At 54.6% G+C, this 27844-nt stretch overlaps 5 protein-coding genes across 8 annotated transcripts in view; 2 read left to right on the top strand and 3 right to left on the bottom strand.

The window, feature by feature from the left end:
* Positions 1-411: 411 nt before the first annotated feature.
* On the bottom strand, positions 412-5291 carry RING1 (ring finger protein 1). Its single transcript, XM_023212487.2, has 7 exons — positions 4486-5291; positions 4229-4365; positions 3331-3491; positions 2987-3202; positions 1573-1962; positions 1121-1394; positions 412-830 (listed from the first exon to the last, which is right to left on the bottom strand). Exons 2-7 carry the CDS (start codon positions 4304-4306, stop codon positions 729-731), a joined length of 1221 nt encoding a protein of 406 aa, XP_023068255.1. The 5' UTR covers positions 4307-4365; positions 4486-5291; the 3' UTR covers positions 412-728.
* A 1012-nt stretch (positions 5292-6303) lies between these two features.
* HSD17B8 (hydroxysteroid 17-beta dehydrogenase 8) lies at positions 6304-8675 on the bottom strand. Its single transcript, XM_023212485.1, has 9 exons — positions 8397-8675; positions 7994-8211; positions 7776-7892; positions 7574-7666; positions 7388-7473; positions 7201-7285; positions 6955-6997; positions 6686-6760; positions 6304-6497 (listed from the first exon to the last, which is right to left on the bottom strand). The coding sequence occupies exons 1-9, from the start codon at positions 8446-8448 to the stop codon at positions 6481-6483; spliced, it is 786 nt and encodes a 261-aa protein (XP_023068253.1). The 5' UTR covers positions 8449-8675; the 3' UTR covers positions 6304-6480.
* Positions 8676-8681: 6 nt separating this feature from the next.
* Positions 8682-12650, bottom strand: SLC39A7 (solute carrier family 39 member 7). Of its 3 annotated transcripts, XM_023212483.3 has the most exons (8): positions 12495-12650; positions 11778-12192; positions 11521-11689; positions 11309-11362; positions 11007-11171; positions 10737-10877; positions 10331-10527; positions 8682-9570 (listed from the first exon to the last, which is right to left on the bottom strand). In XM_023212483.3, the coding sequence occupies exons 2-8, from the start codon at positions 12186-12188 to the stop codon at positions 9298-9300; spliced, it is 1410 nt and encodes a 469-aa protein (XP_023068251.1). In that variant the 5' UTR covers positions 12189-12192; positions 12495-12650; the 3' UTR covers positions 8682-9297. The 3 variants fall into 3 exon arrangements, with proteins under 3 accessions (XP_023068251.1, XP_023068252.1, XP_026305265.1); XM_023212484.3 differs by having other exon boundaries at positions 11778-12614; XM_026449480.1 differs by lacking the exon at positions 12495-12650 and having other exon boundaries at positions 11521-11673; positions 12046-12097.
* RXRB (retinoid X receptor beta) lies at positions 12443-19824 on the top strand. 2 transcript variants are annotated; one of them, XM_023212481.3, is made up of 10 exons: positions 12443-13191; positions 14005-14252; positions 14951-15107; positions 15480-15659; positions 16809-16981; positions 17378-17507; positions 17712-17844; positions 17948-18051; positions 18364-18469; positions 18584-19824. In XM_023212481.3, the coding sequence occupies exons 1-10, from the start codon at positions 12957-12959 to the stop codon at positions 18729-18731; spliced, it is 1614 nt and encodes a 537-aa protein (XP_023068249.1). In that variant the 5' UTR covers positions 12443-12956; the 3' UTR covers positions 18732-19824. The 2 variants fall into 2 exon arrangements, with proteins under 2 accessions (XP_023068249.1, XP_023068250.1); XM_023212482.3 differs by having other exon boundaries at positions 17960-18051.
* Positions 19825-20922: 1098 nt separating this feature from the next.
* COL11A2 (collagen type XI alpha 2 chain) overlaps positions 20923-27844 on the top strand; it is a 29074-nt gene continuing 22152 nt past the window's right edge. The window contains exons 1-6 of the mRNA XM_023212480.3: positions 20923-21226; positions 23947-24096; positions 24231-24441; positions 24895-25057; positions 26587-26778; positions 27618-27695. Coding sequence (XP_023068248.1) covers positions 21145-21226; positions 23947-24096; positions 24231-24441; positions 24895-25057; positions 26587-26778; positions 27618-27695 — 876 coding nt within the window. The 5' untranslated portion in view covers positions 20923-21144. The remainder of the gene's footprint in view (positions 21227-23946; positions 24097-24230; positions 24442-24894; positions 25058-26586; positions 26779-27617; positions 27696-27844) is intronic.

Consider the following 27844-nt stretch of genomic DNA (forward strand, 5'->3'; position numbering starts at 1 on the left):
CAGCCCTCCCCACCTTGCTCCCTCTTTCCAGCTATAGAAACCAGCTGCTCGCAGTGATTTCCAAACATCACGGTCCTTCCCGCATCTACAAACATCCCTTTCTCTTTTGAGCCATTTTCCTGCTTTCCCTTTAGTCTTGAAACCCTGGATTTCAGCCTGGGCGACTCAAGTTTTAGGGGGAAGTTTGGGGTCCGACTTGGCACTTGTTTTTTATCCTGTCTTCCAGCTTCATAGATGGTTCCTATTTTCATACATATTTGCCATTTTGGAGTTTCCGACGACATATCGTGAATAATCCGACATTTTCTCCCCATTTCCAAGGCTGATTTTACATTATTTCTAGGCCTCCCTCCCCAATCTATTTCCCTTTTTCTTCTACACCCCTGATAAACAGACACACAGAACTGCAGGTTTCAAAGAGGAAAAAAGCACGTTTGTTGTCGGTAGGAGGGCGTGAAGGGGAGGGTTCTTCACCTTCTCCAACACCTTGTATAGATGGGAGGTTGCAGGGCAATAGAAAAGGCAGCAGATGGGGGCATGTTTTGCCCCACTCTGTACAATATAGAAGAATCTCATATAGATACTTTGTATAAAAGCCACATGTCCTCATTTGTGTCCTCTTGTTGGCGGGCTGGGCTGGGGATACTGGGGGACAAAGAAGCTGGGGTGATGGACCAGGACACAGGGATACCCCATGGTCCCCTTCCTCTGGCTGTCCCCTGGTGGGGTCACTTTGGATCCTTGGTGGGAGCATAGCACAGCTCCAGTGGCCGGGACACCTTCCAGAATTTCTCATTCACCAGCTCCAGGGTCAGTGAGCCATTCAACGTCTGAGGAGGGGGTAAAAGGGGGAGAGGAGGAAAAGAGAGAAGAAAGTTGGAGAAGATGGAAAAGGAAATGAATGAGAGGCAAAAGGTGGAAGGAAGAAAGAAAAAAGGAATAATAAAAGGGATGGGGCAAAAAAGGACATGGATGATGGGAAAGGAGAAGGGACATAGAAAGAGATGGGGGATATATAGGGGAAGAGTGCTGATGAGTTAGACCAGGCTCATGGTTCTATGTGGCCCAGATCACCCTCCCTCCTCTCCCCTCTTCCACCACTGCCCTCAGAAGCTCTCACCGTGAACGCCCCGCCTCCAGGTGCGATGTAGATGGTGTACTGCTTTTCACTGACGCCCTCCAGGCTGGGCAAAGCCGGCTCCTCAGGACCGTCACCTCCTCCGGCACCCCCGCCCTCCCCGCCACCCCCATCAGGTCCTCCGGTGTCAGAGGCGCCCCCTCCAGTCCCTCCTGGCTCCCCTGCTTCCTGCTGCTGCCTCCGCTCGAGGGCAATGCGCAGGGCCAAGTACTTGGAGAGGTGGTCCACTGTGGCATTCCCAGTTGTCTTCACATACCTGGAGTGGGAGGGAGGACAGGCTTAGAGCCAGGACGCCTCAGATGGGGACTGGAGGTAGGGGCTTTCCAAATGGATTCTGGGTTGGGGTAGTATTTTGGGTTTGGGCAAAGCCCACTTCTGATGGAAATCTGTGATCTTTGGTTTTTCAGTGGCTGGGGAAGGACAAGGCTCCTCACCTAGTCTGGCAGTATTCTCCCTTCTCCACGAGCAGGGGGTGGGGCCGGAACACGAGCTCAATTTCTCCACCTGGCTCTGGGGGGCTGGGGGCCCCAGGAGGGCTTGGGGGGCCCAGCGTTCCCCCTCCCAGAGTCCCTCCCCGGTCACCAGAGTCTTCCGAACCGGCACCCCCACCCACCCCACCAGTGCCGCCTCCCCCTGTCCCTACACTGCTTCCCCCGGCGCCCCCTCCACGGGGTCGCTTGGGAGCAGGGCCTGGGGCAGAGTCAGGGGCGGAGTCTGAGCTCACATCTTCTCCATCCCCTTCTCCCTCCCCGGGCTCTCCTTCCCCCCCACTCATCGTTGTGGTCTGATCTGACCCGGGTATCGGCCGCCTCACACGCTGGGCCCTGTAGAAGCAAGTGATTAAGGTTAGAAAGCATCCAGGATAAAGGGCTTAGAATTTAAACTTCAGAGAATTAAGAGATAAGAAAAATCCTCATGATGATACCTAACATTTATTAAACACTAACTGTGTGCTAAGCACTCTGCTAAGTGTTTTGCACCAATCCCCTCACCTAATACAATGAATCCTATGACACAGGTAATTATATTATCTCTATTTTATGGCTGAGGAAACTGAGGCTTAGAGAGGTTAAGTAACTTGTTAGCGATCATAGGCTGTCACCTCTCAAAGTGTGGTAGCAGCACAGACATCCCCTGGGAGCTTGTGAAATGCAGACTCTAAGGCCCAACTGTAGACCTACTGAATCAGAGTTTGCATCTGAAGAAGATCTACAGGTAATTTGGATACACATGAAAGACTGAGAGATGCTGGCCTAGGAGGTGATTTAACTTCCAGCAGTATAAATCCAGAGCTTATTCTCAAAATCACTCTACTGTTCTAACTTCTAGAAAGTCAAGAGGTAAACTGTATTTTTCTTTCTTTTTTTTTTTTTTTTTTTTTTGAGACTGGGCCTTGTTCTTTCGCCCAGGCTGGAGTGCAGTGGTGTGATCATGGTTCACTGCCTCCACTTCCTTCCTAGGCTCAAATGATCCCCTTACTTCAGCCTCTCAAGTAGGTAGGACTACAGGCATGTGCCACCATGCCCAGCTAAATGTTTGTTGTAGAGATGAGGTTTCCCTATGTTATTCAAGGTGGTCTCAAACTCCTGGGCTCAAGTGATCCTCCCATCCTCACCTCCCAAAGTACTGGGATTACAGATGTGAGTCACTGTGCCCAGCCCTGTATTTTTCTTAAGAATAGCAATGCCAGTTGTTTACTAAGAAACTGCAATTTACACCCATGATTTCCAGCGCTAATGATCAGTCTGTGGTCGGCTCTTAGGATGCTGAGGCTTAGAAGCTAGCAGGCAACAAAGACTGACCCACGGACCCATCCCACCACTCCTGCTTCTCTCCTGACCCTCACACCTGTGCATGGCCTGCATTCGTAGCCCCTCCTCAATGCTGGAGCTCAATGCCTGCTGGTTGTGCAGGCGGCTCAGGCGGATAAGCACTCGATCTTGATGGGCCTCATATTCCTCCCGGCTAGGATAGATCTTAGAGATCAGGGCATCAAAGTTGGGGTCTGGCCGTAGGGATCGCTTGGATACCAGCTTCTTTCGGCAGGTAGGACACTCCTTGTTCCTGGGGTAGAAGAAGGGAAGCCCTGAGTGGTCAGTCAAGGGAACTGAAGCCTAAGCTGAACCAAGACCAGTGAGAGGGCCCTAACTTTGTACCCCTTCATCTCATCTCAAACATGTCTCTCCTATTACCCGCTCCGTAGGGCTGTGACAATGCAGTCAGAGCAGAATCTGTGGAGGCACTCCTTGGTGGTCATCGTATTCTTCAGCATGTCCAGGCAGATAGGGCACATGAGTTCTGAATGCAGTGACCGAGGGGAAACAGCAATCTCTGTGCCATCCATTATGGCTTCCTGGAGGCATCAGTGAGTAGAAAGGTGGTGTGGGTTAGAGGGAAAGGGGTTTTAGAAACAGCAGCCCATAAAATAAGAGTTTTGAAAAATACAGTGAGAAGGCAGAATCTGGGTACCCATGCTGGTCTCTATTCGAGACAAGAATTCTGAGAAAGAGAGTGACTGATGACTTGGAGCAAATGAAGAAAAGACAGACTTTAGTGTCCATTAACTAAGAGTAGGAGCTTTGGAACAGGAGGATCTGAGGTGGCTAAGTGGCCTAGGAGTGAAGATGGCACAAATCTGTGGCTGGGAAAAACTATTCGACAAAAATTTTTAAAGTCCTGGTGCTACCTGTATTAGAACCCCATAGGGTGCCTGTTAAAAATTCAGATTCTGCGAACCCAATCCACTACTGAATCAGAATGTTGGGGAGCATGAAGCTCTGCTTTTAATAAACTCCCAAGGTGAGTCTTATACGCACTGACTTATAATACTGAATGAGGAACAGTGAAGGTAATTTTTGTGTTTGTGATCTTTTAAATGAAGACAATAATACTTGCTCCACCTCTCTGGCAGGACTGTTTTGAGGATTAAATGAGGTAAATGCGAAGTGCTTTGGAAAGATTAAGGTGATTCAAAGATAGGGCCAGGCAGGGCAGAATAGAGCAAATTATGGAAAAGAAGCTGTGTGATGGGGTCTGTGGATGGAGGGGTTTGCGGGAGGGGGTAAGCCTGAAAGGGAGAATGCCTGTCACCTGCGGGGTCCGGTGCAGCTCATACAGACTCAGTTCCCACGTTTTGCTGGCATTCTGGGCATTCGCCGGCGTCGTCATGGTGACCGGGCACAGACCACCCCACCAGGGCTCTACAGCCGAGGAGGAGGCGAGGAAGGCTGGGGGTGGGGGAAAGGGGAGGAGGGCGTTAGGGGGGCCGCCCCTCGCGCAGACCCCGCCCCTCCAGAAGCGCCCCTCTCCGCCCCCGCTCCCGCCCCCGCGCCGGCACTGCCCCTCACCCAGCTCCAGCCGTTCGCGCTCCCGCTGCCGCCGCGCCCCTCTCTAGGCCCGGGCTCCTGCGCCAAGTTCGCTGGGTCCGCAACCGCTGCTCAGACAGCAGCTCCCGCCACCGCCGCCGCCATGGCCCGGGCGCTGGGGCCCTACGTCACTTCCGCCTGCTCCTCCGCTACACCCGCCCCCCCCGCCGGCGGAGACGTCACCCGCCATTCGCGGCGCGGGTGGGACGGGACGTGGACGCCGAGGTTCTCCCGCCCACGGGACGAGCTCGTCCCACGTGAGGATCCTACGTCCCGGGAGTTCTGCGCCACTTAGGGAACCACGGTCTCCGCCCCCGGCCCAGCACCGTCGCGCGGCCAACAACCTTAGCCTCGGTTCCCTTCGAGAGGCCCCCACCCGGGGCCTCAGCTCCAGGGGGCGGGGCCTGGAATATCTGGGACCCCAGGAGGGGACAGAGGGCTCGTGAAAAGGGCTACCTCCCCCACTCTGCGTACCCTGGCGACTCTGGGGATCAACCCCCCTTACTTCTCCGTAACCCCCATTCCAGGATTCCGGGGAAAAAGGCTGCAAAAGATCCTCCGCCGCTTTTGCCCTCTAGTCCAGAAAACACACCTAGGTCCCGATGTGCTCGGGATTCCCCTTACCACCCTGGGGACTCCCTCTACCATCCACTTTGGTTCTCCCTAGACCCTCCGACCCGCTCTCCCCCTCGAGGTTTGGGGGCGGCGGCTCGGGACGTCCAGACTCAACTCTCGGCCAGAGCCATAGACTCGAGAATTGCGTTTGGACAATCAGGAGCCGCGGCCCGGGGCGGGGAAGGGAGGGAGGCGCACGGGAGGAACGGGGGGGGAATGGAGACACCACGCGGAAACAGGGACACACACAAGATGGGGCTCCCATTGGGGAGTGGGGGTGCGCGTGTGGGTGGGGTACACAGGGTCAGAATGTCTGGAGTGGGAAGTGGGCAGAAGCCTCTTCCAGGACTCTAGAGTAAACGAAGGGGATGGGGAGGAAAGAGAAAAGGGGCAGAGCAATCCCCATTGAGTGTAGGGAATGAGAGGGATACGGAGCGGAGCGAGGGGGTAGGGGGCAGTTAGAGACCCTGATGGGCGTTTGTCCCCGCCCGAGCTGAGGCTCCCGGACTTGGGCTGCGGCTGCCAGGGGGTGGCCTGTCTCTGGGACAAGGCAGCAGTGGGTGCCCTCGCCCCCCACCCCAGTTCCCCCCTACTTCCCTGTCCTCTCCTTCAGTCCGTGGCCAGTCCTTATGTGGGCGCCAGAGTCGATTAGCGCAGACCCCCCTCCCCTTCCTCCTCCTCTTTCCAGCCCCCTCCCTCCTGCTCTCTCCAGCCCCTTTCATCGGCTGGTTCATTCCCCTAATCCTGGCCCCCTCCCCTAATCCCCCCCATCCGACCCCAGGCCGGCTGCAGCTATTGTAAGGTGGAGAGAAAGGGGAGGGGGGGACTCAGAGAAAGGAGAGAGGTGGGGGAGGGCCACCTGTTCCAAGACCCCCTTTCAAGGCCAGACTGGACACCAAGATGGGGCCATGAACAAATCAACCTTGGGGACCATAAGAACCCAGGGAGTTGGGGGGAGGGGACTGGTGCTGCAGAACCAGTGGAAAGGGGTGATGCAGAAACCCCTCCCTCCAAAAAGACCCAGAGTGTCACGCATACACAGTGACACACACTCTTTCCTCTCACACCCGGCGGCGGGGGTTGCCCTGGGAGACCAGGCAGTGAAAGGGAACAATCCTTTGGGAAAGGGAAAGGAGGGGGAGGTGGGGAAGGGTCTGAGGGCTTGGACACAAGAAGAACCGGAGGTGGCAGGGAAGAGGATTTGGAATTTATTAGGGTCACAAGCACCCCTGCTTCCCATATTCAGCATTCCTGAGCCATACACTGCCACCCCTTTTGTAGCCTGGGAACTTAGAGTCCTCATCAGCAGGAGGCCAGGCAGAGCGATGGGGGGCTGAGCAGAGTCCAGGGTCCTTGAGGCAGTTACATGAAAAGACCTCCTGGGAGGGGCAGAAACATTTGGACAGATGCATGGGTGGAGAGACAAATGGGATAGGGGGTGCCTACTTTTGTTCCTGGCCTTGGGGACCTCTGCCCTTCCCAGTGGCTCCAGACTCCCCTTACTTGCTTTCTCATATAGTCTGGGTTCTACTTCTCTGCCCTCTCCCTCCCCATGCTGGCCTCATACCAGTGACTTCCACTGAGGCCCCTGTGATGTATCCACTGTCTTCAGATGCCAAGAATGCGACCACATCTGCCACATCTATGAGAATGGTGGGGAGAGGGCAGAATCCTACTCACTCCTATAGACCCAAAATAGCCATAATCTCCCACCAAAGACATCCCTCTCCACAAACCTCTCCACAGACACCAACCACCAGTCCCGTAGAAAATCCCAAAACACTGGGGATCTCTTCAGGCCCCCTTCCCAGGGACTCCTCTCCATTCAGTGCTCACCCTCAGGGTCCCCCAAGTATCCCATCGGAATCATTTCAGTAATCTGTAAGGAAATACTCATGTGGGTGAAAGCTTCTTTTATGGATTTTTTTGAAGACTGAGTCTGTGACCCTTTTTTGTCTTCATTCCTCATACATTCATTGAATATTTAATGTTTGCCAGGAACTGTGCCCAGTATTCTCTCTCTGTGAAGCCCAGAGAGATTGAGTCTCTGAATGATTCCGCCCTCCACCCACAGCCTCCTACCTTGTCCACCACTTTCTGTGGCACTTTCTGTGTCATGGGTGTTGCAATGAACCCTGGGAGGACAGAGTTACAGCGGATCCCATGTCTGTGGGAAGGAGAGTGGCTGCTGATTCTGGAGAAGGCTGAATGCTGGTCCCTCCTTCAGACCCCCCAGGTGCTCCCCAGCACCCTCAAGCATCTGACCAACCGTCCAAGCTCCCGGGCTGCAGTCTGGGTCAGCCCAATCACTCCAGCCTTGGATGCTACATAGTTTGTCTGCCCCATGTTCCCCACCTATAGGTGAGTCAGAGATGTGGAATGAGTCAGGAGTCTCAAGGAGGGGTTCTCCTCTCTATGCCACTTGGCTGACTGACCTCATCCAACTCAACCTGACCTTTCCTGTGATGCTACTGATGTTGATGATGGAACCACGACAACCACTGGACACCAGGGCTTGTGCTGCAGCCTGAGTGACTAGGAAGGTACCCTGGCGGGAAAGGGTAACAAGGGAGAAAAGATCAGCTGGGGTGACAGCCCTCCTTCAGCTTCCTCTCCAGGCTAAGGGGGCCAAAAGTAGAACGTTCAGAGATCGCCACCTTGAGGTTGACAGCTATGACTTTGTCCCAGTCATCCTCAGACATGTGCAGCAGAAACTCATCCTGGGTGATGCCCGCACAGGACACAACGACAGATGGTGGGCGAGAAAAGCAGGCCTATGGGAGGGGGAAGTTACGCATCAAAAACCCCCCACAAAGAGCCGGGGCAGTGGAGGCAATATTAGAGCTTTAGAGGGGGAAGGTGGCCTGGCGTTCACCTGCACTTGTTCCAGCAGGCGCCTGGCGGCTCTGGCCTCAGACACGTCAGCCTGGAAGGCAGCGTGCTTCCCTCGGGGCGGCCCCTCCTTGTTCCCTGGCCCGCCCAGCAGCCGCACCGTCTCCTGTGCCGCTGCCCCGTCCAGGTCGCAGGCAGCTACGGTGGCCCCCTCTCCGGCCAGGCGTACACTGACTGCTCGGCCGATGCCGCTCCCCGCACCTGAGGTAGGACAGAACACGCCGGACCGGGCAAGGGGAGGAGGCGGCAGAGATCAGAGGTCACAGGGCAGAAAGTTAGTAAAATGTGGATAAGGGGTCAGAGGTCACAGCAGCCGCGGACTCCAAGGGCAACCCCCTGACATCACTCCAACACCCCAAACCGCCCCAGGAGAGCACCCCCTCAACCTGTGACCAAGGCCAGTGCGGAGCGGAGCCGGTTCTGGAGCTGAGACGCCATTGCGGCCTGTGGGTGGGTGGGAACCCCAGCACTAAGCCAATCCCAGCGCAGAGGGGGGTGTGGCCAGGGCAAAGCCTGGGCCAATCAAAGACCCGCCAGCCTTAGGCCATCTGCGGCCACCAGCGCAGGCCGACCTCCCACCGCGGGGGCGTGGCCAGACACTGCTGCTTAGGGGCCCCAGGTGCGGAGAAGACAGGGGGCCCCATTCCCCCCAAAAAGACAAAGACTGCATGTGGGGCGGAATATCGGAGGACTTTATTTCCGGTTGCCACCCGTCCCCCTCCAGTCAAACAGTGATATAAAAGAAATAGAAACAAAAAAAATCAGGCCATGAGATTACCAACTAACCCTCTCCCACCCCCATCCGCCGGAATCACTCCCAAATTAGGACACATGATTGATGTTTATCCCCGACTCCTCCTGTTACCCTCTCTGCCCAGTACTCTGGTCTTCTCTGAAGCCTCCACCGACTGGTGGGAGAAAGGGAACTGGACCTTGGAGAACTTTCTGTATAGCAACTTGGTTCTCCGAGAACAGGTGGGGTAGGGGACACCAGGTAAGCTGCCATCACCCCCTCTCCCTTCCAACCTTCTTCATGGCCCCATTTAGCCTTCCAAACGCAACATGGTCAAGGGGTGCCCAACACTATGATCCCTCTGGCCTCTCATTTTCACCGCTCCAGCCTCTAAGACTGCCAGCCCTTGAAGGCCCTAATGCCAAAGTAACCATTCTCCCAGTCTACAGTTCCTTCCTTTGGCAGATGTCCCTGGCCAGGGCCCCCAACCTCTACACACCACTGACCTGGAGTTAGGGGTAGAAGTTTGGGGCAGGGGTAGTTTATCCCACGCCTCACTCGAGATGGGCAATCAGCACCATCATGACAACTCCCCCCAACAGCCCCAGCACCTCCAGAAGTGACTGCAATGGTGATGCCTCCCTCAGCAGCTCGGGCAACACAGACACTGTTGCTACGTAGATAAAGCCACCTGCAGTAAATGGCAGGACCCAGCCAGGACCTGCACCACCTGCAACTTCACTGCCCACTGCTCCTCCTTCAGTGAGAAGGGCACAGGCTGTGCCTGCCAGTGCCCCTACTGCTGTCAGTAGCTGCAGACGCATTGCCTGATGGGCAGAAAAGAGAAAAATGCACTCACCAATAGCTAAAGATTATCAGTGGTTTAGAAGTGGCTGGGGGGGTATAGGTATAGGGGACATGGATTTGGAAACTAAACATCAAAGTAAAAAGAGAGGAGGGGGCAGTCTAGAATAGACAATTTCTGAAAAATCTTAGAGATCAGAGGTCCTTTCCACAGACTTTCTGATTGAGTAGGCGTGTGTGTGTAAGACTCCACTAAACCATTCAGATGGTTTATAGACCACAGTTGAAGAAATACTGAGCTGGCCGGGCGTGATGCCTCAAGCCTGTAATCCCAGCACTTTGGGAGGCCGAGACGGGCGGATCATGAGGTCAGGAGATCGAGACCATCCTGGCTAACACGGTGAAACCCCATCTCTACTAAAAAATACAAAAAAACCAGCTGGGCGAGGTGGCGGGCGCCTGTAGTCCCAGCTACTCCGGAGGCTGAGGCAGGAGAATGGCGTAAACCCAGGAGGCGGAGCTTGCAGTGAGCTGAGATCTGGCCACTGCACTCCAGCCTGGGCGACAGAGCAAGACTCTGTCTCAAAAAAAAAAAAAAAAAAAAGAAAGAAATACTGAGCTAAAGCACAAAGTAACCAGAACTTCTTCCCCCTCATTTCTAGAGGACTTGTCAATTCAATGACAGTATGAATTGTTTGGAACTAATAAGAGGCTGTTTGAGTTTAGGGTGAGTGCGGAGAAATAAAGGGTTTGAGGTAGCTGTGTTTGGCGGACATCACCAACCTGCTTTTTGCTGCAGCCAGACTGGACCAAGATGGCAAAGTCTCCGACCTCATGGGGCACTTCATGTAGCAGGACAGTCATTGTGGTCAGGATACCTAGCCCCCGACCCCCTCGAAAGGACGCCCCAATGGCCAGACCATCAGTGAAGTTGTGTGCCAAGTCAGCAGCCAGATTCAGGTACCCCGACACACGCAGGTCTTGTACAGGACGAGAAGAGAAAATGATCAGAGGCCTCCATCGCCACTTGTTCCAGTCTTGGTCAGTTATTCTCACACCTCCCCTCAGAGACCACTTCACACCTAGTCCTTTAGTGTTTCCGAGACACCTGCCATTACCCACAGCACATATTCCATGTGATTTGTGATGATGTCCCTTGCCCAAATTTATGACCGACTCTGGCCCTTACCTAAGCCTCTTTTTTCTTCTTCAGCGTTCTGAGGTCTCACTGGCCCATCTTTGGGTACCGTGCTCCCTCCTCGCCTCTTCTGAACCCTCCCTGTTTCCTTTTCTTCTTCTTCTGAGCTCTGCTTCTCCTTGGTAGAATGCTCTGAGGGAAGAAAAGAGTTGGTCAACGTGGAGAACAGATCTTCCAACATGTCCTCTCCCTCCTGAGGGCCATGAGATGAGATTCTGAGGCAGGCAAGTCAGCTTTTGGGAAAGTTGTTCCTGGTCTCACCTTGTCTTCCATGTCCATGACTTCCATGTGTGTGACTGTGAGCGTGTCCATGTCCATGACTGTGACCATGTCCTCCTTTCACATGTCTCACAAATTTCTCCACAACAAGAAAGGCAACAATTCCACTGAGAACCCACAGTCCCACAGACAGAATGGGGCCCTGGCCTGGGAATGGAGGCATTGAGACGTTAAAGGAGATGTGCATGACAGACTCCTCCTCCTCAAGTGCAGGAGGTGAGGAACAGGGAGAGACAGACCTTCCCCAGCACCCCAACTCCCATCCCCATCTGTCTCTTCCTCACCACTGTGGGAGTGTCCATGTCCGTGTTGCTCCAGAGTGTGGTGAGAATGAGGTTCTGGAAGATGGGGGGAAAACCAGATGAGGGAATATCTGACACAAAAGGTGTGTATTTGGGGGAATATCGAAAGGTCAAGGATCATAAAGGAGAAAGAACCCTTTTCCCCCAAAGAACAAAAAAGGTTAGATTTGAGGTAGAAGTCAGAGGTTACTTACCAAGAGCATGAGGAATGAGGTGCAGGAAGGCATCTCCCAGGAGCCCACCGGAGGCAAAACTGAGCAAGATCTGAAGTAGAGAGCGATGCCGGGGAGAGTTTGACTCCACGGGGATAAGGAAGAGGACAAAAAATGGAGCTGCTGAGATCAGCACTGTGGCCCCCAGTGCCTGGTGAGGGAGAGTCAGGGTCAAGTACTGTGGCGTTTCCCAACAATCCAGAACCAGCCCCTCTCTCTCCCATCCCCTGGAGACTCACATAAGCCCAGAGAGTGACAGCATCCAGGTCCTGCTTGACGCCTGGAGCCCCAGACTCCCCATAGCCTCCATGGCTATGCTCATGGTCATGTCCATGTCCTCTGTGGTAGAGGCTCTCATGGGAGTGGCCATGGCTATGGCCATGGTGTAAATCCTCATGTGAATGTCCATGGTCGTGACCGTGGGTATGTCCATGCCAGATGCTCTCGTGAGTGTGGCCATGGCCATGGGCATGGCTGTGTCCATGGTGGAAATCTTCATGTGAGTGCCTGTGACTGTGGCCATGGAAGTCCTCTTGCAGATCGTCGTGCAGGTCGTCATGACCCGCGAGTCCAGCCACCAGAAGCCCCAAGGCCGCCCAGGTCAGCAGTCCCACGGCCACCCAGTGGGGGGCCCCCAGGCCTCTGGCCATCACGCTGACCAGAGGGACAGAGACAGTGACTCCACTTGACTCAACTCTATACCTACACAGGGTCAGCTTTACTCCAATAGCGCCCTCTGTCCACCTCTATGGGCCGCTCTCCCATTCCCTTAAGTTCCCACCTACATTGTTCCCAAGACTAGTTCTCTTTATCCCGAACCCCCTCCCGGATGTAGGGCCCTGGGACACTAGTCTTTCACCAGCCACTTTACAGACTCTCTGGGCCCTCGTCTCTATGACTCATTAGGTAAGGAAAAGGCCTGGAAAGGATGGTAGAGAAAAACAGAGAATTCTCACCAGCTCCGGGATCCTCTCCTTTCCCGGTTTGCTCGGACGTGGCAGTCCCGCCTTCAGCTCCCGCGAGAACAGGAAGTTCCGTTCCATCTTCGTCCTAATGCCTTTACCAATATGGCGGCACTCCGGTAGCGACGAATCCCTCCTGCACTGATGCGCATGCGCGAGTGTGGAGGTTATTTGAGGGGAGGGTGGGCGAGGCGGGCTAACAGGCCGGAGGAGACCGCCTCCTCGGTTTCCAACTAGACGAGGGGGCGGGAACTCGCGCCGAGACTTCCCGTCTGTACAAAGATGGCTGCCACATTGGCGCTGTCATTTTGGTACAGAGCAGAGCGACGGGCTTAATTCTACGCAATCCAGGCCAGAGTCTTTCTCTCAGGGGCTTCCTCGTGCTCAGCTATTCCTCCGATCAACCCCTGGGAATCCCTGGGAGCTCTTCGGTATCCCTGCTCTCAGCCAGGGATCATGTCTTGGGCCGCTCGCCCGCCCTTCCTCCCTCAGCGGCATGCCGCAGGGCAGTGTGGGCCGGTGGGGGTGCGAAAAGAAATGCATTGTGGGGTCGCGTCCCGGTGGCGGCGGCGACGGCCCTGGCTGGATCCCGCGGCGGCGGCGGCGGCGGCGGTGGCAGGCGGAGAACAACAAACCCCGGAGCCGGAGCCGGGGGAGGCTGGACGGGACGGGATGGGCGACAGCGGGCGGGGTGAGTGTCCCAGCAGAAGGGCAGGCGAGCCAGTAACCGCGTTATCTGCAACCCCTCCCCCACACCCTCCCCTGGTTTTCCTGGCGCTCCCGCCCCCTTGTTTGTAAACACGCGTCCCCTCCCTCCCGAGGGCCTTAGCACCCTCCTCCCCGGGGCGGGGCAGGGAAGGGGAGCTTCCGCCCTCCTAACCGTGACCGCTTGAGGCCTTGGGCACCGGAGGTCGCGGGCGTGGGAAGGGCATGATTCCTCTTAAGCTTCAGGACTTTGGGCGTTTAAAGGCAGATCCTGCGTCGTAGGAGGGGTCTCGTCCGCCTGTCTCTTTCCCCTGCACGCTCTAGCTACCTGGCTTTACGCTGGGAATAGAGGGGCTCGACGGTCTACCCCACGTGTTGCCCCACCCACGAGACAGGTGTGGCTTTAGGATGACCTGGTATTCAAATAGATTGGTTGGAAAATTTTCCTCACCTGAACTGTCCTCCTCTCCTTGTCAACTCCCTCCTCTCACCACAATGAGGAGTTATGCTGTGTTTTTTTAGCCAGTCAAATATAGCAGTGGGGGGTTGTATATCAATTTTAGTGACACTAATGTTTATTAATAAGTTCTGATAACCCACTATCATCGGACCAGCCGGAGTTACACTGTTGTTTGACAGCAGGGTGTCTCTGGACTTGGGAATGGGTGGAGTGGGCTGGGTCCGGCACGGTGGGGTATTAGAGAATTAAAGTCTCTAGTTGGATGTTTGAAGACTCATTTTCTTTTTTGTCTCTTCTGTCTCTTTTGTGTCTGTGTACCTGTACATACCCCTCCCTCAGACTCCCGAAGCCCAGACAGCTCCTCCCCAAATCCCCTTCCCCAGGGAGTCCCTCCCCCTTCTCCTCCTGGACCACCCCTACCCCCTTCAACAGCTCCATCCCTTGGAGGCTCTGGGGCCCCACCCCCACCCCCGATGCCACCCCCCGCACTGGGCTCTCCCTTTCCAGTCATCAGTTCTTCCATGGGGTCCCCTGGTCTGCCCCCTCCAGCTCCCCCAGGATTCTCCGGGCCTGTCAGCAGCCCCCAGGTGAGAGGTTGTGACCAACTTACTGCCTGGCCACTTTCTTTTTCTTGTTTTCCTTGTAACCGAGGATCCGTATGTGAACTTCCCCGTGGCCCGTTGACCTTCCAGTTCTCTAATCTTGTCAGGCCTGTGGTCTTTGTGAGACCCCTTGCTTTTCCTGAGGTGACTGATCTTTCAGTGCATGCTTCCTCCCCTAAAAGAACCCTAATATTCTTTGTTTTTGTGTGTGTGTGTGTTTTTTTTTTTTTTTTTTAGATGGAGTCTTGCTCTGTTGCCCAGGCTGGAGTGCAGTGGCACGATCTTGGCTCACTGCAACCTCTGCCTCCTGGGTTCAAGTGATTCTCCTGCCTCAGCCTCCTGAGTATCTGGGATTACAGGTGCCTACCACTGCGCCCAGCTAATTCTGATATTCTTGATGTCCTTTTCATCTATCAGTGATTTTCTGCCCTTTTGGTCCCATCTGCTTTCCCAAGACACCTGCCCTTCAGGGTCACTGTGTTGCACAATTTCGGGGGGCCTGTTTATTCTCTTTGGGGTTGTGCTCCAGGGATGGCCCTTCACATAGACTGCAGTGTAAATGACGCCCTCTGGAATGTGCACTGCAGGGCCTTGCTTAGTGGTAGGGAATGATTTCCATCACTTCTGTGAGATTCTCCTTCCCAACAAATCTTCCTATGACTTCCCTATTTCCCCCATCCCAGATTAACTCAACAGTGTCACTCCCTGGGGGTGGGTCTGGCCCCCCTGAAGATGTGAAGCCACCTGTCTTAGGGGTCCGGGGCCTGCACTGTCCACCCCCTCCAGGTGGCCCTGGGGCTGGCAAACGGCTATGTGCAATCTGCGGGGACAGAAGCTCAGGTATGGGGCTCAGAGGATGAACAGAGAGGGAGAGTCTGGGCCATGTATCATCACCTGTGGGATTCCCAGGGCTTATGGGGTTTGGTCAGAGCAAGTGACCTCGGGGAGGCCTGATGAGAGTAAAGAAGCTGAAGCTGAGATGTAGGATGTGCTTGGGGGGAAGGTCAGAGGGAAAAGGGAGTGCGTGCAGGGTTTCTGAACACTGGGGAGACTGGGACTGGATCATCACTCAGCTCCTGGTTCCCTCTCTCTGTATTTGGCAAACAGAGAGGACTTAAACTTTTAAGTTTTGCTAGGGGGAGATTGGAAAGAGACTAAATGGTGAAGCTGTATCCATGCAACCTTCTTATTGCTTCTCCCGTTTCCCTGTAGGCAAACACTACGGGGTTTACAGCTGTGAGGGTTGCAAGGGCTTCTTCAAACGCACCATCCGCAAGGACCTTACATACTCTTGCCGGGACAACAAAGACTGCACAGTGGACAAGCGCCAGCGGAACCGCTGTCAGTACTGCCGCTATCAGAAGTGCCTGGCCACTGGCATGAAGAGGGAGGGTAAGGACCTGCCCTACCCAGGCGTCTTAGACCACATACCCTTCTCCCCTATCCCACTTAGACTGTGTACGTCTCTGGAAGGCTGGACTATTCTCTCTCCTCTAGAGGGCGATATTTGATTTCTCTCTCCCTTTGCAGCTCTCCTCCCTATTACCCTGTTCTGGCCCTTGAGTTTCCTTCTTAATGATTAGGCCTCTGTGGCCTGCACCTATGACCCCTCCCTAGACTGGTCCTAGGATAGAATAACTTTTCCTTACCCATGATGGGCTGTCTCCCCATTTCTAACCTAAGTAGTTCCTCCTCTCTTTCATTCCACGGACCTTCTCTGGTCTCTGTTTCCTGTTATGTGTGATCTTTTCTCTAACTCCTGGGAGTCTGACACTCTTAAGCTTACAGACTTTACTGAAGACCTCAGGGCTTCCCTTCCTTCACCATCTTATCTTCTTAAGTCAGATTCCTAGGATTCTGAGAGACCCTTTAGAGTGCATCTTGGTCAAAATGCCCACTTTAGAGAAGATGAGCCTGAGGCTTGGCTTTCCCAAGGTCATGCAACAAAGGAGTGGCAGGCAGGTTTGGGATCAGAACCCACATCTCTGAAAACCTAGGCCAGTGCTCCTTTCACTGCCTATTTGTTGAATAAGAAGAGCACAAGATTTGTACTCAGACACACTTAGATTAAGTTGTATGACCTGCTATGTAGTATATGAATTTAAGCAAACTAATCTCTTTGAATCCCAAGTTCTTCATCTTTAAAAATGAGAATAAATGCTTCCAGCATCATTATGATAATTGAATAAATGTTAAAATGTGCTTAGCATGTTTCTTGGCATATTTTATTTAAAAAAATTTTTTATTTCAATCAGCTTTCTCAGGTTGAATCTTGGCATGTTTTTTAACCATGTAGTAGGCTCTCCATTTAAATTCCTCCCTAATTCTTTTACCTGCCTCACCTTTCCAGACTGACTTATCTGCCCTTTTATAACCCTTGCTTCAGGGCTGCCCCCAGTCCACCCTTTCTAGTGACTTCCCCATTACTATAAATATCTCCCGAGGGCCATGAGATCCTGATGAGGCTGTAAGGATATTTGTGGAACCCCTTCATGGATGGCTGCTGACTTTCCATTTTTTCTCTCCCCCTTCTCCCTGCAGCAGTACAGGAGGAGCGTCAGCGGGGAAAGGACAAGGATGGGGATGGGGAGGGGGCTGGGGGAGCCCCCGAGGAGATGCCTGTGGACAGGATCCTGGAGGCAGAGCTTGCTGTGGAGCAGAAGAGTGACCAGGGCGTTGAGGGTCCTGGGGGAACCGGGGGTAGCGGCAGCAGCGTGAGTGTTGGGGTCAATCCACTCTCCTTGGTGATAGGGGTTGGGGGAGGCAGTCTAGGTCTGTTCTATATCCCCTCCCCCTTCTTTCCCCTCATAACCTTCCTAACACTACTTGGGACTGGAAGTGCTGCCAAACAAGGTCTTTCAAACCTCTGAGGTGGATGTGATAGCTCCTTCTGTCTCCAATCCCCAAACAACCCACTGGCAGAACCACAGGCATGTCCCAAATAAATAATTGTTTGCACGAATGCCAGAAGAGAAGCCTGACTTACAGGGATTGGTTTGGATGGGGCTCACAGGAAGATTGTATGTAAGGAGGGGTTGTCAAAAGCCTCTTACAAGGGGCTCCCAGCGTTTCTCAAAATCTTCCATAACTCTTACCCCTGTCCCCTGCAGCCAAATGACCCTGTGACTAACATCTGTCAGGCAGCTGACAAACAGCTATTCACGCTTGTTGAGTGGGCGAAGAGGATCCCACACTTTTCCTCCTTGCCTCTGGATGATCAGGTCATATTGCTGCGGGCAGGTCAGTGACCTTGGATCCCTTTGACCTCTTGACATTTGACCCCTCTTTGACTTCCCAACCTTTAGTGACCCCAGTGGCCTTACCTTGTGTACTCAGGGAGCCAAACTTGCTGACCTTGCCACCTCTTTTCTCCTTCTCTTCCACTGATGTGCTTTGAATCCCTTGGCCTGATTTCTGGCTCCTGACCCTTGCTGCCCCACCCAGGCTGGAATGAGCTCCTCATTGCCTCCTTCTCCCACCGATCCATTGACGTTCGAGATGGCATCCTCCTTGCCACAGGTCTTCATGTGCACCGCAACTCAGCCCATTCGGCAGGAGTAGGAGCCATCTTTGATCGGTCAGTGGCCCTCGGCTAGGCTGGCATGTAGATAGAGGGGGTGGGGCTATAGGCTGGTCCGTGTCCAAGGCTGGCTGAGCTGTGACCTTTGAGTGACCTGCAGGTCCCTCTCCAGGGTGCTGACAGAGCTAGTGTCCAAAATGCGAGACATGAGGATGGACAAGACAGAGCTTGGCTGCCTGAGGGCAATCATTCTGTTTAATCCAGGTAAGAGGAGGATTACCTTTGTCTCTCAAGGCCAAGGCAACCTTGGAGCCTCCTCTTCTCCGAGACTCCTAAGTTACCCAGCTATCCCCCTCAGTAAGACCCTCAACCTGGAAATCTCCCAACTGGCCAAGGAAAAACCCACATCCACGGATCCATCCCACAAACCCAGTGGGCCCTGCTGCCCTTGCCAGGCCTCTGGTAAAGGGCAAGCAAATGCAGCCCAAAAGTGGCATCCTGTGACTGACATCCACACGGCCGTCCTGATTTGGTTTGCCTTCACTTCTCTTCCTCCTCTCTTCCCTGCCATCCCAGATGCCAAGGGGCTCTCCAACCCTAGTGAGGTGGAGGTCCTACGGGAGAAAGTGTATGCATCACTGGAGACCTACTGCAAACAGAAGTACCCTGAGCAGCAGGGACGGTGAGATGGGGCTGGGGGCACTGAGGCTCCCTTGGGAGTGGGGAGTGCTATGAGGATGTGTTCAGGGCCCGTGTGCTTCCAGCTCTCAATACCCCTCTGCTACCTCCACTCCAGGTTTGCCAAGCTGCTGCTACGTCTTCCTGCCCTCCGGTCCATCGGCCTTAAGTGTCTAGAGCATCTGTTTTTCTTCAAGCTCATTGGTGACACCCCCATCGATACCTTCCTCATGGAGATGCTTGAGGCTCCCCATCAACTGGCCTGAGCTCAGACCCTGACATGGTGCTTCTCACACTGGAGGAGCACACATCCGAGAGGGACTCCAAGCCCTGGGGCAGGGTGGGGGGCCATGTTCCCAGAACCTTGATGGGGTGAGAAGTACAGGGCAGAACCAAGAGCATAAACCCTCTAAGGGATCTGCTTGATATCCCAAGTTGGAAGGGACCCCAGATCCCCGTGAGGACTGGTTGTCTCCCTTCAGTGGCCTTGAGTCTCTGAATTTGTCGGGGTCTCCCGTGATTTGGGGTGATTTCTTACCCTCTGTCCTTCCCCCAGCACAAAGCACTGGCCCTGCCTCCAGGACCTTGCTTCCTTCTCATCTTGCCTCATTTTGCTTCCCATCTGAAGAGTGGAAATGGGGAACTCCCCCAGAGGTGGATATTGGGGGGCAGGCCCCCCAAACTGATGGACATGAGAATAGGGCCTGACAGGCCTTCCTCTTCTCAAACCTGGCAGATGGGGGCCTCTCTGGAAGAGGGAGGGGCCCTGTTACTGTCCAGAGTCTCTTTTTACACTTCACCTCCTTCTGCAGTCAGACTGAAATATAAAAAAGGTGGTGGTGGTGGTGAAGGGGCTGGTGGAGATATATGAACCGATCTGCTATTTTTAATTTCCTCTGAGGATAGAGACTTGCAGTTAGACTCAAAGAAGTACTGTACTTTCCCAGGTTGACTAAGAAATGCCAGTGGTGGACGTGGGTGTTTGGGAAAGGCAGGGCCCTGAAATGGCCTGTCCCTAGGGCTCTCCAAGCACTAGCCTTCCCAGCTTTCCCCCCTCCCCATCTCTTCCTGTCTAACTTGGGGAAGGGCCTGGGCTGTGAGGACAGGGCCCCCACAGGGGATGTTTTCGTGAGTGTAGTCCCGGAGGCCTTCCCTTCACAGCTCTCCTCCAGCCCTGGGCACATAGCATAGGCTGGGGACACAGGATCCTGGCCTGAGAATTGAGGGGAGGTGGCCAGCCCGCAGAGGTGGGGTGCTGGGGCTGCATGATTTTTGCCCTGCGTCCTTTCTCTTTGGGGCTCCTTTCCCCTCTCACTCATACATAAAATCGCTTTCAAATTAAAATCGCTGTTTTCTGGACTGAGGTGACTGTGTGAGGATGGGCAGCGCCGTTTCAGGCTTGGGGGGGTATCCGGTTGGGAGCTCCGGACGCGATCCCTGGACGCCGCCACCGAGGTTCCCTGTGGCCCAAGAGGTGGACGCAGGGTGGGGGACACAAGGCAAGCTTTGTCGGGGAGGGGGGAGAGGGTGTGCCAGGCTAGGGGCGGGGCCGGCCGGAGGAGGAAGGGGGGCGGTGGATTCTCAAAGGCGCCTTGTTCGCTCGTGCCCTCTCCGCACCAGCGGGCGGCGGCGCCTCGGCTCGCTCCGGCCTTCCCTCCGGCCGCGCTGCGGGCTCCGGGCAGACCCGGCGCCGTGCCTGCCCGTGGGGGCGCACTGGGCGCTAAGCGCTGCGGGCTTCTCAGGCGTTGCCCGCCCGGAGGCGGCCCACGTCCCTGAGTGACCCCATTTCCCTGGACTCTTCCAACCAGAATCGACTGCTCGCTCATCTTACCGCTGCTCCCCCTCTACCTGGGCTCTGGGACTCCCTTACCGCGTCCCCCATGTGCATCTCCTTGGACCTGACTATCCTGTGTTTGTCGGTGGGTTCCAGTAGAACACCTCCCCATACATCCCCCGCCCCAGTTCGTCGCTATCTATAGCCTTGTCTATAAATACCCCCGCCCCGGCCGCTCTGTAATTACACGGGGCGGGGTGAGGGAAGTAATTATGGAGACCTGATTATGGGTGGGGTGGGGACTGCGACCCCTAGGCCCGCCTCTCCCCTCCCACTGTGCCCTAAATCCCACCCAGGCCTCTGCTGAAAGGGGGCTCTGGGCCCCCAAGAGGGAGGGAACGGGAGTGGGTGTGTGTGATTGGACGTTTGGGTCCTAGAAAAGGACGGGGCTAAGGAAGATATTGGGGTTCCCGAAAAGAGAATCTTAGGGTACAGGCCATTGAGACCTACAAGGAGCAGGAGAGAGCCAGAGAGAGGGAGGGTTCTTGCCCTCCCTCCCCAGGTGGAGACTGAGGGTGGGGTTTCCCCTCGGTGGCTGTGGGCGGGCGGCTGGAGGCAGGGGCCGGGCTGGGGGCGGGGGCGAGGTGGGGGCTCTGGGCGCCAGGGTGGCCGGGGACACACAGAAGCGGCAGCCACCGAGGAGGGAGCAGTGCTGGGAGCCCCGACGGCGCCTTGCTGCATGGAGCTGGGCCGCTGACAGCTGCCGCTGCCCGCAGCCTCTGACCTCCCTGGGACCCCAGCGTCTAGAGGCCCATAGTCTGCTCCCTGTCTTCTGTCAGCCTCGGAGCATCCAGCGTCTCAGGCTGACCTGGGTCCCTGGGACCCCGCGTTCCGGTTTCTCAGCCATGGAGCGGTGCAGCCGCTGCCATTGCCTCCTCCTCCTCCTACCTCTGGTGCTGGGGCTGAGCGCGGCCCCAGGCTGGGCAGGTAAGAGGAGTCCTGATGCCTGAGTCCTCGGAGTCTGGCTGGAGCTCCGAGTGTCTCTGGCAAGGGGACAGCTGATACCTGGAGCAGGAGCTTCTGAGTCTAACAAGGAGATTTGGGGCTTCAAGGGTCCAGGCTGGAGGGCAGGACACCTGTGTTCCTTGGATTCAGGGTAGGGATCTCTTTCCTCCTTGAAGTGACTGGGGGAGGGCAGGTAGGGCTGAAAGGTGGAGGACCACTTTAGAGAGCCCTGAATGGGGATGGATGCTTGTCTTGGGTCCTTGGGAAGAGCTGAAGATGGCCAGAGCTGAAGATGGCCAGGGCCAGCCGGGTCCAGTCATTGCTGGTGTGGGGGTGGTAGATGCCAATGTTGATGGGTGAGGCGTGTGTGTCTTCTGGCCTTTCTGTTGCTATCTCTGGGATAAGGGGTGAGCACCTGTGATTCAGAGCAGAGCCCAGTAAGCCCAGAAAGAAAGGGTGCCTTGACTACCTGTCTCATTGGCCTCCTGGACAGGGACCCCCTCCCCCTCCCTGTGCCCTCAATGCTGCCACGCAGCTGGCTCTGGAGAGCACTGGGGCTGGCTGCCAACAGGACGGCCCGCCGGACAGGCCAGGATCAGGTGTCTGAGGCCAGAGCCAACTCTTTGCATTCCTGCCTAGCCCCTCCTCCCTCTGGCCAGCCAGGCTCCCCTGGGACCCTGGTGTCCACAACCCTGATCTTTTCCTTCTTTTTCCCAGGACTCAGAATTCCTGGCTTCTAGGAAAGGGGATTTGATGTCAGGGAGGAGGGGGCTGTGAGCACCAAGCCCTCAGCAGGCTGGAAAAAGCCCACTATTTCTGGAGACACTGAGGGCTGATTTGTATTTAACTTGACTATTGACTATAAATTTGTATTTAACTTGACTTCTCTGCTTTAGAGAGAAAATGGTCAGAATGGCAGCATAAAGGATTTAGATTAGATTTCAGAAGGAAGAACTTCCAAGATGTGAGGACAGTGAGGCCCAGGGCCAGGACATTGAGGCGTATGGTGCCTGTAGAGTCTAGGAGTCTTTCTTAGGGGGAAGAGGGATCCTCTGGCATGGAGGCAGGAGGATGGCTAAGATGACTGTTTCTTATTTCAGGAGCTGAGTCGGTAGAGATGGGACTTTAGGGAAATGAGTTACTGTGGAATTCTTAAGGTTAGAGAATAAGGCATCTGGGGGGCCAGAGGTAGAGTGGTGGAGGGTGATGGGGCTACCAATGGGGAGCCTGTGGGACAGATTAGGCTGGAGACAGTGGGGCAAGTATGTGGCCTGGTGTGAGAAGATGGTGGGCGGACCTGTGGGTAGGTCGTCTATATGATCGAATTGTACTCCCCTGGGGTTTGGTGGAGGGTAGGGGCCTCCAAGGTCTCCTTGGCCTGGGGTCTCTGTGAGTCTCTGTGTCTCTGTCTCACTCACCCTTCGTCTCTCAAAGCAGCCCTTGTGTGTTGGTGTTTGCGGAGCTGCCACACGCGCGGGGGCCAGGCTTAGGCGGGGGTTGGGGGGGAAGGCCGTGGTTTCCCGGCTCCTGGACTCAAAGGGCCTTTTCTCTGCCTGCCCGCCCCACCTCAACCACCCCACCCAGCTCTGCTCTCCTGGTTGCTCTGGCCTCTGCCCTGCCCCACACTTCTATGAAAGTTTTGCTGGAACTCTCTTTGGGATTTTTCCAATCTGGAGCTGATGGTGTGAAGAGTATGTATACAGAGGAGCAAGTGAGGTCGAGGTGATCTTTTGTTTTCCAGGGAGTTTGAGCCCTAGGAAGCTGAGTTCTAGGTAGACGGGCTGGTGGGCTGGGTCTTGAATCTTTGGGTCCCAGGTGGTGGGGTTGGTGAGGGGGGTGAGACAGGATTGAGGTTCCAGGTGTGGGGAGCTTGCCTGGGTTCTGGGCAAGCACTCTGATGGGATCCACAGATGTGTGGCTCGGGGCCCTGGACTTGTTCCGGCTCCGCGTGGCAGCTTCAGCCCCCGCCCCCCATTCCTCCACCCTTCCCCAACTCATCTCCTAAACCAGGAGGCACAGACTCCTGGGAAAGCTGTCTTGTATCTTTTTCCTCAGCATGGTCAGGGTTGTTGCCACCCCATCCCCCAAACCTGGGATCTGTAGCTGCTCAAAGCCCCTCTCATAGAGCTGCCTCTCTGATCTCTTCCTCGTGGCCCCCCTGCACCTCCTGTGCCCAGGATGATCGATTGCCCAGATGTTGTTTGTGCTGGAGACGGGACAGATGCCAGAGACCCAGAGAGTGAGAGATATGGAAAGAGAGTGAGAGCGAGGGAGAGAAAAAGATGGACAGAATATGAGAGAAACGGAGGAAGACAGAAGAGACAGAGACAGAAAGACCAACATAATGAGACAGAGAGTAAGAGAGTGAGAGAGACAGGAGACAGATGGAGAGTTGAGACAGATGTTCAGAGGGCACAGAGAGAGACGGATTCATAGGCTAAAAGACAAAGGGACAGCGTAAGAGAGGCAGATGCTAGGAGAGAGGGGACAGGAGTGTCATGGGGATGCATGCCAGCTGATGCTCCGGGTACCTTTGCATTTCCCGTCCATTCAGGCACTGTTCGGAAGCAAGTGAGGGTGAGGTGACCTTTCCCTTGCAGGGAGTTTGAGCCCTGGAAAGCTGAGTTCTAGATCCCAAATGTCCCCTATTTATGCCCTCCTGAGGGCATGTCCCTTCTCCTGATAGTCATGGACTCTCCCAGGTGCACCCCCTGTGGATGTGCTCCGGGCTCTGAGGTTCCCCTCCCTCCCTGATGGTGTCCAGAGAACGAAAGGCATCTGTCCAGCTGATGTGGCCTACCGAGTGGCACGACCTGCCCAGCTCAGTGCACCCACTCGCCAGCTTTTCCCAGGTATGGGTGACGTGGTGGGGTAGGGAGGCCTGGGGGAGGTAATGGGATGAGGCCTAGGATCAGACACCAGGAGGAAAGGGGTTGTGGCAGCTCCCTTTGCCTCTCACTCTGTGTGTATCTCTCTTGGATACTAGGAGGATTTCCCAAAGATTTCTCTCTGCTGACTGTTGTCCGGACTCGCCCTGGTCTCCAAGCTCCCCTCCTGACTCTCTACAGTGCCCAGGGTGTCCAACAGCTGGGCCTGGAGCTGGGCCGACCTGTCCGCTTCCTGTATGTGGACCAGACTGGGCGGCCTCAACCTCCCGCTCAGCCAGTCTTCCGAGGCCTCAGCCTAGCAGATGGCAAGTAAGTTTGTTTGCTCCTCTGGTCTGCTTGGCCCACACTTTGAGGAGGAAGTGCCCCGGAACTCCTACACTCTAAACTGTGAAACCCTTCAGACTCTTTGGGCCACACCACACCTACCCACTGCTCAAACTTCAGTCACTTCTAGTCCAGAGTTTGGGCTTTAGAGTGTGCAGCCTTCTCTGCATGTTGAACTTGCCTGTACCTTGGGCAAGTTACTTAAAGTTTTTGAGCCTCACTTTCTACATCTGTAAAATGGACATTAAATAGAATCGGCACAAATAAGAAAGTGATGGCATGGTGCCTGGTGCACTGTAGACATTCAATAAACGGCAGCTTTTGTTATTACTGCTCTTATCACCATTCGCTTCAACTCTCATCACTGCTCTCCAACCATGTTGACTCCCCCACTTCAGTCAGCCAACAGTTCACTTGAACCTCTCCCCCCATGTCCAGGTGGCACCGCGTGGCTGTGGCTGTGAAGGGCCAGTCTGTCACCCTCATTGTTGACTGCAAGAAGCGAGTTACCCGGCCACTCCCACGAAGTGCTCGTCCAGTATTGGACACCCATGGAGTGATAATCTTTGGTGCCCGTATCCTGGATGAAGAAGTCTTTGAGGTAACCAGAGCAATCAGAGGCAGGATTGACTTCTGGTCCCCTGTGTTGTGCCCACTCCCCTCTGGCTCCAGCATGTCATCTTCCTATTCCCTAGGCCTTCATTTTTTTTCTTGTGGATTTTCATTTCCATTTTATATCTTCAGGGCTACTGTTCTCTGCAGGAGAACTAGATGCCTACCTATATAGCAGTACTGTCCACAGCCACTTACTCTGTCCCTCAGTCTTCATCCATTCCTTCATCCATCCATCCCTTCAACTCCTCTCTCTCCTCACCCACCCATCCATTCACTCACTCGCCGGACAACCTGTGCACACATCCACCACCCACTCCCCCATCCATTTACTCATCTATGCATCACACACCCACCTACTTATGCATGAAGGCTTATATCCACCCACCTGTCCATCCTCCCCTGCTTAACCACTCTTCCCTTCAAACCACCCATCTATGCTTCCATCCATCTATCCTCTTCAACTCCTCCATCCAGCTATTCACTCACCCACCCACCCACCCTCCCCATCTACCCATGCATACAAGGATGCATGCATCCCTTCAGCCACCCATCTGTCCATTATCCTTCCACCAACTCAACCACTCCCTCCTTCAATACACTCATGCACCCATCTCCTCACCCACTTATTTCCCATCTGACTATTCATTCACCCACATAAGTTCACCCATCTACCTATTCACCCATTTGCTTCCATCTACTCTGTAACCCCTGTTCATCTGCCCACCAGTCTACCCTCCCGTACATACATTTATTCATTTGCTATTTATCAGTGCTCCCATTCATTAATGTATGTAAGCCCCTAGCCACCCATCCACTCATCTATCCATTCATCCATCCCTCCATTCACCCTCCAAGCCAGTCAACATTTTCTGAATACCTGCTGGCCAAAGAGAACAAAGAAGAAGCATATAAAGTCTCTATCACCCCCAAGAGCTCTCAGGTGGGCTCTGGAAAAGAGACAACGTCCCCTAAATTATGGTGCATTGGAGAGTATGCTAAGCACCATGTGTGGGCAAAAGTATATGCCATTGGAACTCAGAAATGGGTTCTCCCCACTCCATTTCTAGAGGTCCAGAGAATTCTCATCATCACTGCCATTGAAAGACCAAGGCATCTAAGGCTGAGCCCTGTCTCTGGAAGCCACTGTGAAAGGGCTCATGCATTGCCACAAAGGGCAGAGGGGAGGCAAATAATTCTGGAAGGCCTGGGATCTGGTCCTGATTCTACCATTCTGGGTGACCTTGGGGCAGTCATTGCCTTTTTGGGCTTTTCTGAATGGAATGTATCTGAAAAATGGGTGGAAAGAAAGATCCTTGTTCTGCTAACTTTCCTGGTTGTTATGAAGGTCCCATGAGATCCCTTGAAAACTGAAAAGGGCTGTGCATATGGAGGACTGACAGTGACCTTCTCCCGTCATAGGGTTTTGCCTAGGATTGGCCTCCTACCCTTTCTCCTGGATGATACCCTCTGCCTCTCTCTGAATCTCTCTGCTCCATCTCTCTCATATCTTTGCAGGGTGATGTCCAGGAGTTGGCCATTGTCCCAGGGGTCCAAGCAGCCTATGAATCGTGTGAACAGAAGGAGCTGGAATGCGAGGGGGGCCAGAGGGAAAGACCCCAAAACCAACAGCCTCACAGAGCCCAGAGATCTCCAGAGCAGCAACCATCAAGACTTCATAGGCCACAAAATCAGGAACCCCAGCGCCAGGTGAGGGAGCCAGGAGAAGCCCCAAGTGCAGCACACCCCAGAGAGGGAAGACACCCAGGCGTCTCTCCTCCTTAGTTGTCCTCGCCACCCTCATCTTCCTATTCTCATCACCCCCTCTTCCTAGTCCTCATTCATCAGCCTTTTTATTTTCATCTAAAAATAAAAAGAGTTGTTATGAAGAATTCGTGGCTGGGAGCTGTGTTCCCTGCTCTGCGTCTCCTCTACCAGTCTTCCTAGAACTGTGTCCCTGGGTTTTCCCTTCATTCCTTGAATTAAGAGATTGGGAGACAGTGGGGGCGTGGTGAGAGCTGGGGAGGCAGGTAGGAGAGCAGCGTAGAGGGGACTGAAGCCAGGAGAAAGCAGTTAGGATGGTGAGACCAAGGAGGAGGAATGGGAAGGAATGGGGATGGAGGGAATGTCAAAGTAGGGGTGGGTCTGCAGAATTGTGGGGGTGGGGAGCCTAGTCTCTGGCCCCCACCTACCTGGAGGGGCAGGAAAAGGGGAGGTGGGGGAAGGGAAGGGAGCCTGGGTTAGGTGGGGTCTGGACAGTTAGAATACAGATAGGCTCTGGGATCAGTGGACTGAAGATCAGAGGGTCAATCTCTTAATCATGTCTGCTTCTGCCTCACATGTGGAACCCCTTCTCTCTGTTCCACCTCCCCCCACCTCCCTCCTGACCCTCAACCTCTCCTTTCATCTTCAACTCTCTGTTCCCCAACTCCACACCTCCCCCGTTTCCCAACACCCACACCATCTTTTTATCTCCCTCTCCTGCCCTTCACCCCATACCTTCCAATTACCTCATCCCCTTCCTGTCTATGCCCACCCCCCAATCCCAGCCCACTGAGTCTCTCTACTATGACTACGAGCCCCCGTATTATGATGTGATGACTACGGGGACAACCCCTGATTATCAGGTAAACTCAAGGGACCCCTTCATTTCTTCCCTTTCTCCCAGCACCCCTAGCAATCATCTCCTAGAACACCTTCCTCCCCTCCCCCATGCTGTGGGAAGAGGCACAGTGTGTTTAGATGATGGGGATTTACTTACTCCCTGTCCCCTCCC

The sequence above is a fragment of the Piliocolobus tephrosceles genome, chromosome 5 (assembly GCF_002776525.5).
Source record: "Piliocolobus tephrosceles isolate RC106 chromosome 5, ASM277652v3, whole genome shotgun sequence".
NCBI classification, from domain to species: Eukaryota; Metazoa; Chordata; class Mammalia; order Primates; family Cercopithecidae; genus Piliocolobus; species Piliocolobus tephrosceles.

Coding starts and splice junctions, on each gene's coding strand:
- RXRB (XM_023212481.3), top strand. CDS start 12,957: ATGTCTTGGGCCGCTCGCCCGCCCTTCCTCCCTCAGCGGCATGCCGCA. Junction 15,108..15,479: donor CTGCGGGGACAGAAGCTCAG/GTATGGGGCTCA, acceptor GTTTCCCTGTAG/GCAAACACTACGGGGTTTAC. Junction 15,660..16,808: donor CACTGGCATGAAGAGGGAGG/GTAAGGACCTGC, acceptor TTCTCCCTGCAG/CAGTACAGGAGGAGCGTCAG.
- SLC39A7 (XM_023212483.3), bottom strand. CDS start 12,188: ATGGCCAGAGGCCTGGGGGCCCCCCACTGGGTGGCCGTGGGACTGCTG. Junction 11,363..11,520: donor CCTCATTCCTCATGCTCTTG/GTAAGTAACCTC, acceptor CCCATCTTCCAG/AACCTCATTCTCACCACACT. Junction 9,571..10,330: donor CTGGCTGCAGCAAAAAGCAG/GTTGGTGATGTC, acceptor TCTGCCCATCAG/GCAATGCGTCTGCAGCTACT.
- RING1 (XM_023212487.2), bottom strand. CDS start 4,306: ATGACGACGCCGGCGAATGCCCAGAATGCCAGCAAAACGTGGGAACTG. Junction 3,492..4,228: donor AGCTGCACCGGACCCCGCAG/GTGACAGGCATT, acceptor TGATGCCTCCAG/GAAGCCATAATGGATGGCAC. Junction 1,963..2,986: donor CGAATGCAGGCCATGCACAG/GTGTGAGGGTCA, acceptor TTGCTTCTACAG/GGCCCAGCGTGTGAGGCGGC.
- HSD17B8 (XM_023212485.1), bottom strand. CDS start 8,448: ATGGCGTCTCAGCTCCAGAACCGGCTCCGCTCCGCACTGGCCTTGGTC. Junction 8,212..8,396: donor CGCACTGGCCTTGGTCACAG/GTTGAGGGGGTG, acceptor GTCCTACCTCAG/GTGCGGGGAGCGGCATCGGC. Junction 6,761..6,954: donor ATACTTGGGGGACCCTGAGG/GTGAGCACTGAA, acceptor CCATTCTCATAG/ATGTGGCAGATGTGGTCGCA.